The sequence below is a fragment of the Carassius carassius genome, chromosome 3, assembly GCF_963082965.1.
Source record: "Carassius carassius chromosome 3, fCarCar2.1, whole genome shotgun sequence".
NCBI classification, from domain to species: domain Eukaryota; kingdom Metazoa; phylum Chordata; class Actinopteri; order Cypriniformes; family Cyprinidae; genus Carassius; species Carassius carassius.
In genome coordinates, this window is record NC_081757.1 from 15700703 (window position 1) to 15710496 (window position 9794).

At 35.7% G+C, this 9794-nt stretch overlaps 1 protein-coding gene across 2 annotated transcripts; it reads left to right on the forward strand.

Moving 5' to 3' along the window:
- The first annotated feature begins 1266 nt into the window (after positions 1-1266).
- Positions 1267-9579, forward strand: LOC132121361 (membrane progestin receptor gamma-B-like). 2 transcript variants are annotated; one of them, XM_059530678.1, is made up of 8 exons: positions 1267-1445; positions 1728-1855; positions 3384-3589; positions 5709-5835; positions 6792-6836; positions 7097-7193; positions 7446-7590; positions 7889-9579. In XM_059530678.1, exons 1-8 carry the CDS (start codon positions 1338-1340, stop codon positions 8146-8148), a joined length of 1116 nt encoding a protein of 371 aa, XP_059386661.1. In that variant the 5' UTR covers positions 1267-1337; the 3' UTR covers positions 8149-9579. The 2 variants fall into 2 exon arrangements, with proteins under 2 accessions (XP_059386661.1, XP_059386671.1); XM_059530688.1 differs by lacking the exon at positions 6792-6836 and having other exon boundaries at positions 1269-1445.
- The last annotated feature ends 215 nt before the right edge of the window (positions 9580-9794 follow it).

Genomic DNA, 9794 nt, shown 5'->3' on the forward strand with positions numbered 1-9794 from the left:
ATTAGGGCTGCCACTATTATAATATCACACATAATTAGTAGATTATTTATCACTGTTATCAAAAAAAAATCACACTTAATTTGTTTTAATAGCATTATTATTGAAGGGTGCCAGAAATGTCACACTAAAGGAAATACATTTAGGATTTTAATTATTCTGATACTGGTAATGAGGTGTCATTTTTCTCTCTCTTGATCTTTATTGTTATCCTTTTTTGTCTTTAATTTTAAGTCATGTTGCTTTTAGCTTTCCCTGTCAACATGCATCTCATTTCTGCCAAGAGATAATAAATTCACTACCAATGGTTACAGTTTGCTTAAGATGCGTGTTCTTGAATAGAAATCATGTTTCTGCATCGTCATTGTATTAATACAGGCATGAGAATGCTAATGGCTCTGTTTCAGCATGTTATGGAATAACATTCAATTATATGTCATTTCAATCCCTCCTTTCGTTACACAACTTCATCTACACTTTCTGAAACTGCCTTAAACACCACACCCTGAATGAGCAAGTGGGTTTTGACCCAGCAGCTTTCTGCATAGATATAATGGGGCAATGCTGTTTCAAATTTATATATATATATATATATATATATATATATATATATATATATATATATGTATATATATATATATATACAGTTTTTTCTGTGCTAATACAGCTGCTTAAGTTGAACAGTGTTACACTTGAGCTTGCGTTGAAAATTTTCAGAGAAACCTGTTTAACCTGTTTAATAAGACTGTTAGGTGCGTAAAGGGGAAGTAAGATTTTCTAAATACTTTCAGAAAGATGTTTTTTTAAAGACATTTAATGCTGAAAATGCAGTAAAACCGCTATATTGTGAAATATGTGTCATTTATTCCAAAACTGAATTTCAGCAGCCAGTCTTCAGTGTCACATGATCCTTCAGAAATAATTCTAATATGCTGATTTGCTGCTCAATAAACATTTCTTATTATTATAAATGTTAAAAACAGTTGTGCTGCTTGATGTTTTTATGGGAAACTCTTTCTGACCCCAGACTTTTGAATGGCAGTGTATATGGGAACGTATAAACAAATCCGTTGTGTGCATTATGTATTTTTTCGGAGTGAACCGCTCTGACCTCTGAAACAATGTGCTCAAGGAATAGCTCCTGTGAGCATTCTCACCTAGCCGGTGTGTCGGGTGTATGTGTTTGTTTCAGGTGTGTGTGTGTGTGTGTTTATTATAGAGGTTGATGTCTGTAGGTGTGATGAAAAGGGCAGAGCTAACCAAGCCGGTCTCTGATCAGGTGGAGTGGAAGAGTATCTGTACGTGCATTTGTCTCTCTGTACCTGCCGGTGTGTTGATGTATGTTTAGCCTCTCTCTCCTGAGTCAGGCACTGAGGGCCGTTCATCTGGGGAACATGTTCAGCCTTATCAAACTTCAACGTGTCTTTACTGTCCACCAAGTGCCCAAAGTAAGTTCATTCATTTAATAAACACAAAACTACCAGAACAAACAGATATGATTTTAACTAGCTGTAGATATTTAAGGTATTCTTGGTATAGTTAAATTGATTGTAGGAAGTCAAGAATCACTTGATTTTTTCTTTACCCTCTTATAACTATGCAACCTGATGTGAAACAGTTTGAAGGTACCTAAACCTTTTCATGTTAATGCTTTGCATTATTTTGTTAGCTTGTCTGTGGAGAGAACTGCTTTGCTGTCTTTATTAAATGTGACTCTTTTACCATGGTAGGCATTTCACGAGGACAGCATCATCTCTGGATATCGACACCCTTGTAGTTCAGCCACAGACTGTGTGTTGAGTCTCTTTCAGCTCACCAATGAGACCCTCAATGTCTGGACTCACTTTCTACCAACCTGGTACAGTCAAACAAGTTCATTTGCGCACTCTCTCTCACTCTTTATCTCTCTTGCTTGCTCTCTATATGCATATCTCCATGCTTTTGCCACTTTCTCAGTATGGCTTTTACAATAAATTTTGTTATCTTATAAGTCACAGATGATAGTATACAAACTCACACAACTTTAACTGGGTTTCATGGCGACTGTATTTAGACTGACTGTGTGTGTATGGAGTGCTGAGACCTACAGTAGTTTTCATTGAGAATCTCCACAGTGGATTGTTATGTCTCTCACCAGCTGAGCCGCTTCCAGGAGAGTACACCTTGAAGGTCTGCCATCACTGTTAATGAGCTCCTAGTGTGATTCTCACCAGAGCCTCCTCCAGACGTAAACACGTTGGAGAGTCGCTCATGTCAACTTTACTTCTTGTATTTGGCTTTACTGCGATATTATAGGGTTTTATTTATTTTTAGTAACTACGATCCAGTGCTTTAAAACAAGCCTGCGTTTTAACTCACACACATAATTTTGTAATAAAAAAATGTATGCATTAGATAATATTAGATACAGTTCATGCATATACTGCATATGCACACACACACACACACACACACACACACACACACAAACACACACACATATATATATATATATATATATATATATATATATATATATATATATATATATATATATATAATAGAAAAGCCATATAGTATAAAAGATTATTGTTTTATTAATGTTTTGAATAACTTTCATCATCTGTTCTTTTTTCTTTAGTGTTCTGTATAAACTGGATACTACTCTAGCATAACTCACTATTGCAAGTATTGACTGCTGTTTGATATTCTATATGATTAAATGTAAATGTACAGTTCATTGCAAAAACATTTTTTCCATTTACTGGTCTAAGTACACCATATCTCAAAGCTAACACATCCTCTGATCCCACACAATGGTTAAATACACAGTCAACCGACAGTAAATCAATAGGACAAAACTTGGAATCTGTAACCTGACTCTGTGTTAATGTTTGGTTATATTAAACTCACTGATCCCTCTTAAGCAAGCAAGAGTAAGTCAGAGTAGAGATTAAACTAGACCTATAGAAAGCTATTCTGATTTGTGCGATCTGTGTGTGTGTGTGTGTGTGTGTGTGTGTGAGTGAGCGCATGCCCTTCTGTTTGTTTCTGTGTCCTTCTGTCAGATACATCCCTATAATAACAAACTCTGTAAGCAAGTCTGGGCAGGTTCAACATTTGAATACAATTTATTATCACCTAATCTTTAGTTTTCCACAGTAAAACAAATTCACTTCGATTCTGTAGCTACTATGTGTAGAAACTATGCAAGCAATTGATTTCCTAGCCTTTCTGTGGAAAACAATAGAAACATCTCATGCGTGTAATGTTGTTTCCAGCAACAGAAAACTTCATTAATTTATTGTTTCACTTTATAATAATAGTTTGTTGCGGGTTGCAGCATTGCAGTGCTGTGTCAACATCATTGTCTGTCATCATCTCATCCCTCTCTCTTTCTCCATCAGGTATTTTCTCTGGAAGTTGATGACAGTGTTGTTGATGGAGGATGCGTGGTATAATGCGTACACATGGCCTCTGCTGGTCTTCTTGTTCTCCTGCTGTGTGTATCCACTGGCTTCCAGCTGTGCCCACACCTTCAGCACCATGTCAACCCGCGCTCGCCATATCTGCTACTTCTTTGACTATGGAGCACTCAGCCTGTACAGCCTCGGTGAGAGAGGAACACAGGCATATTCACTTCAACACTACACTCTTAAAAATAAAGGTGCTTCACAATGCCATAGAAGAACCTTTTTTTGTCTAAATGGTTCCATAAGGAACGTTTAACATCTGAAGAGCCTTTCTGTTTCACAAAAGGTTCTTTGTGGCGAAAGAAGGTCCTTCAGATTATCAAAAGGTAAGAAAGAAATGGCCTTTAAAGAATCTTTGACTGAATGCTTCTTTGTGGAAGCAAAAATGTTTCTTCTATGGCATCGCTTTGAAGAACCTTTTAAGCACCTTTATTTTTAAGAGTGTTTCAGTTCCTTGGCTTGTTATAGAAAACATTGCTATAAACACAAAGTTCAGGGTTCAAAGTTCTGTATGGCAATATTTAACAGACACAATGGAATTCTTGCATAATTAAAGCAAATACAGATTACATTTCACTATAATAGAATTCTGTCCAACACACATAAGCTGATCATTATTTAATATTTTGGCCAATAACTTGTAGATTTATAATTAAAGTGAAATCATCCATTTTAAATTAAGTGAGTTCAGGCATCACACCGTTATAATACTGAGTATGAAAAATAGATATTTGTGAAATAAAACTGATACAGTGTTATGAAATTACTATAGTATTTTAAGATTAACTTTAAATGTGCTTTAGATGGTAAAGGTAATCCAAATATAAAAAAAAATACACTGGTTGACAAAAGTTTGGAATGCTTTTTTTTTTTTTTTTTTTTTTTTACAAAAAATGTTTTCAGCATTGCTGACATTAAGAACCATTTTTCATAATTGAATTGAAAATACAGCTTTGCCATCACAAGAATAAATTACATTTGAAATTATAATAACCAGTATGGTACCCATATATTGTGTATCTTTAACAGGTAATCTTAATTTAATATGGCTATGAATAAATTCAGCATGTGTACATAAGTACAGTACATAATCACAATACTGATGACGTACTGTGTTAGGGATCTGCAAGAAATGGAACCCAAATGCAGAATGAGCAGACAAGGGTATTTTATTAACAAAACGTAGACTGGAAAAGCTGGGGAAATTTGCAGTGAAACGGTTCAAACAGATGGGTAGGGCAGACAACAATACGGGCAGGAGGGATGACCACTGAGACAGTCCGAGATGACCACAGGCTCAAGCACAGAGTAAGCAGCTCCAGAGGAAGGGCCAGGCAGACACAGGAAACCCGTAGCTTCAAGTGAAACTCAAAATGTCACCAGTCTAGTCTCCAGGTAGAGACTCACAAGACCAGAGACTTGACACGTGAGAGAGGTGAGCTGCTTCCAGGCAGTGGGGTTCAGTGGCCAGGAAATCTGAGTGTGGGCAAGACAGGACAATACACAAAAACAAGCAAGACTCAAAACAACACAGACAAATTAAAACAAAATTAGAACAAAGCAAAAGAAATCCAAAGCTATCCAAAGATATAATCCAAGAGTAAGAACACAAAAAAACTAAGTCTAAAACTGGAATCACTTAAACAAGAATAGATGAAAATCTAAATCAAATGAGAAACAAAACTAGATTAGAATACACAAAAAATATATTTTTTCCTTTCTTTTAAACTAGACAAAACTAAAACCAAAAATGATATAAATAACTAGATAAGAGATCAACAATAGGGAACAAGCTCAAAGGGATAAATTCTGGGCCAAGAGTAAACACCAAAAACGAACCAGCAGAAACACAAGGAAAGAGAACCCAATATACAGAGCAGTACACATGAGGATCAGGTGAAAACAATCAAGCAGACAAGGGCTAAACATGGGGGCATGACCAGGGGTAACAAGGAGGTGGGACAAGAGGAGCATGTGCTAGACACGAACAAAGACAGAACCATGTGCTTAGACACAAAACCAACAAAGAAACATGAAACGGAGACAATATGGACAGGACTGTCAGGGCAGGATCCTGACAGTACTGCACCTTTGATATCTATACCTGCCATGTGTACGTGTTTGTGTATTTAATAAACTGTTTTAAATCAAGAACACCTTATAGACTTACTGTATGCCACAAATGCTTCCACACGTCATTACCAAATCCTCCACACAGTGTTAAGTTGTATTCATGTGACTGATTGTATGTTGATGCAGGTTCAGCGATCAGCTACTCTGCATATGTTTTTCCTGACGCATGGGTGAACAGCACATTTCATGCATACTACATCCCAGCAGCCGTACTAAACACCATCCTCTCAACAAGCATGGCCTGCTACTCCAGGTAAAGCTCCATCTCATTCTATAATTCTTACTAACACACCATCATAATGATAACACAAATGCAGGTTGCAAAAATGTGGGATACATAGTTCTGGTGAGTGAGTCTGCAAGTATGTGGAACAAGATCAATTTGGGTGAAAATATCAAACTTAAACAGGCAAATCTATACTGAATATATGAAAACACCCTAATTTACACACATTGAAAACAGTAGCTATATTTCAAAGACTCATTCTGAATCATTTTTGTCAATCTGTTCATTTACATAATTTATCCGGATCACAACATTAATTACAATGCTTCACTTTTTTAATTCTGGCTACATCCGAGATTGCATAGTCTCTAAGTAGGTATTTCGTTTGAATGTGAATGTAATCCAGACGTGCTACATTTGTCATGTAACCTACCAGCATCAGTTGCCTCCCTTCATTGCCATGGCCTCATGGGACAGTAAAGCATCCAACAGACACTTCAGAATCTCTTAATAAGTCAACCGTGTATGTTTTGCCTACTATTTTACAAATGCTATATATAAGATGTGAATTATGTAGTAATATTTTGAAATACTATTATAGTATTTTTTTAGCATACTGTGAAGTAGGGAAGTAGGCATACATATTAAAGAGAGAGGATGAACTTATTTACTAGAATAAATCAGTCTGAGACAGATGACCATTTAGGCAAAATTGTTTCACTATTCCTTCTTATCAGATATTAACAATCTATCATTTGCTCCATCGCTGCTCATTGGATGAGTGTTACTTGAAAAAGTAAACTACTATAACAAATATCTTATGACACTGAAAAATTTAGTTAAGTTAGCGTTCGCATTAACTCCTCAACACTGACGCAACCAGCATCAAGAAAGAGAATGCTGTATGCAACATTTTAAATAAGGACATGTTATGGCAGTTTTATAGTTCAGTATTATTTTCATTTTCCACTTCTTTTGTTAAGGCTTGGCATACCATTTCTTCAATATAACCTTGACATCAATGAAAGGTAACAGTTTAAACACAGAAGGTGTCAGAATCCTCTGGCACTTGCTAATATGCTTTCTTGATCTGCCTTTTAACCATTAAAATGCTTTATCATATTAACACAAAACACTTCCACCTAATTTTGTTAATGAGGTGATGTGGTTTTGTGATTATGAACAGTCAGCCTAACTGCTTCTAACAATTACATAACCTCACCACCAGCACTGAAACTGATGTTATCAATAATGAACACAAAAATGTCTTTCTCTCTCTCGCTGTCAGATTCTCGGAGAGACAGAGCCAACGGCTGAGTAAGGTGTTGCGAATTCTTGCCTTTGCCTACCCTTACCTGTTTGACAACATTCCTCTCTTCTACAGGGTAAGTTTCAGTACACAGGCTGTTCAGTCAAAGATCAGTCCGGTTAAATAACCTGATGCTGGTTATTCTGTGATTTGTATTGGAAATGAATGTTTACATCTACTTATCATGTTGTAATTGTTTATCACTGGGGCAACATTTTTTACACACTTCATTGCGTTGTTAAAAAAAGTTTCTAGAAATGCATGTTACTTAAGTATATGAATACAATACAGGGCGTGACCGGTCATTTTTTTTGTTGCCTCTTTCTAGTTGTTTCTGTGTGTAGGTGAGGGTTGCACTGATAATGAAGCAAACTCCATTCATGTTCAGCATACATTGCTTGCATTTCTCACTGGCTTCCTGTTTGCAACACACTTGCCTGAGAGACTGGCACCTGGATGCTTTGATTACATAGGTAATTAATGACTGCTCACATAGCTATTAAAGAATTATAAATATTAGATATTTTATAGTGTATGTTTCTAGTGTTGCATTTTTGGTATTTTTCACAATCTCTTCTAAGAATACTCTACGGGTGTGAACTAGTTCATTACAGAGGGTTAATATCTGAATTATAATAGGTGTTTAAATTTAAAAGTCCAGACTCAAACATTTCTAAGAAATTTAGAAAGCACCCCCAAGAATTACAGGACCACAGGTATTTCTTCAGAAAATCTTGATTCATGTGAATGGCTCTCTTCTGACCCCTACAGGCCACAGTCATCAACTGTTTCACGTTTGTGCAATAATTGGGACACACTTCCAGATGAAGGCCATCGAAGCTGACATGGTGCTGAGACAGTCACAGCTGCTGGTCACTGCTCCTCCTATCACATTTAATAACACATTTGGATCAGCTCTGGTCTGTGTCTGCATCAGTCTGGGGATTATATGTCTTTATAGTCTACCTCTGCTGTACGGCTCCTCAGAAACACACACAACGAGGACTGAAGGAAAGAAATGCAAGCACTAAAAGCTACTTGAGACGGGGGTCTCTGAAAGATTAATTGCAGTCTTGCACAAATTACCACAGTTATTATGACAATATATCTAGGACGTTTTTACCAGATGTTACGTTATAAAAATCCCCAAGTGGGGTTGTATGTTTACTGAAGTTATGCAACCTGAAATAGCAAAGAGTAATGAATGCGTTACTGCATGAATTCTGCTTCTCAGGGAAGAGCAAAACAAAGGCACTGAAGCTCTGAAACCCATTTATTAAATCATTATTAAATTTACATAATTTACATACCCATCACACTTTAATACACAGACTCAAATTGGTGATTACTTTGTCAGTCCAACATGATTCATCTAGTTTTTTCTACTCCGTATATTAGAGCATGCACTTGGAATGAAGTAATTGAGTTGAATGAATCATACTTTTCTACAAATGAGAGAGGAGACTGTTTGGGACGAACTGATTCTCTTGAATGAATCAATCTTTCCTCCGCTACATTGTATGGAATAAACTGATTCACTAGAATGAAGCACACTTTCCTACACTGTACTATATGAGAGGACCATAGGATAAATCAATTCACTGAATCTGACTTTCCTACAATAGCAAATTCAGTTTTAAGACATTTGATCATAATCTCAGGACATAATCCTCAAAAATGATACTTAATTAAAAAAAAAAAAATTTGCAAATTAAATGGCTACCATCACTTGAGTGAGAGAGAGAGAGAGAAATAGGCATATGCAACACAAAATTAAAACTGTAAACAAACTGGTGAATCGGTTATTCGAAGCTCATAGAAACAAACCCATTTTGCCTAAGGGCATTCTTGCACAAGCCGACTTTGTTTTGCTTTATAAGATCTCCGTATATCATTAGGAGCAACACCTATTAATTTTGTGATGCCTGTATTTTTTATTATTATTTTTTTTTTGTGTGATTTTTTAAGTGATGGTAGATGTTGCATTTTATGAATCACCAAGAACTATGGTTTTAGCTAAAAACCTTCTTTACTGTCCTACTGAAGAAGAAAAAAATTACCCATATCATGAAAGGTCTAAAGTTGAATAAATTATTTTTATTTTTTTTGGGAGGGGAGGGTTATCTCTTTAATATATGTCACTAGATTGAGATCAAATGTCTTAAAATTAAATGAAAACACGCTCCACTATTTCATTCATACATGGTCATATTTCTTTTATGTACACACAAACACCTCACCAAATGAGCTAGCACTGATAAATAAATATATGCACAACAGTCTACCAAAGTCTACGGTGACAACTGTTGTATATTCTACTTATTTCTTTTCTGTAAAACTTCAAGAGTGTGGGAGGTATTACATATTTTAATAACAGCAGGTCACACTTGTTCATGTAAGCAAAAATGAAACTATTTATTGTTTGCATGATTCTTAAGAATAAAATATTTATTTCTAATCAACCTAGAGCTGTTTGTTTTTTCTTATTGATACCTACAGTATAGTTACCTTTATCAGCATGATACTAAGAGAAGGTTATATTGATACTGTAAATAGGGTGAAGTCAGCAAAAGTAGGACATCACTTAAAATGGGACAAATATGCTTTTGGTGTAGTGCGCCTTTTAAAAATACTGGTAATAATAAGTGGTATTGAAATATTATAATAACAGTACTTA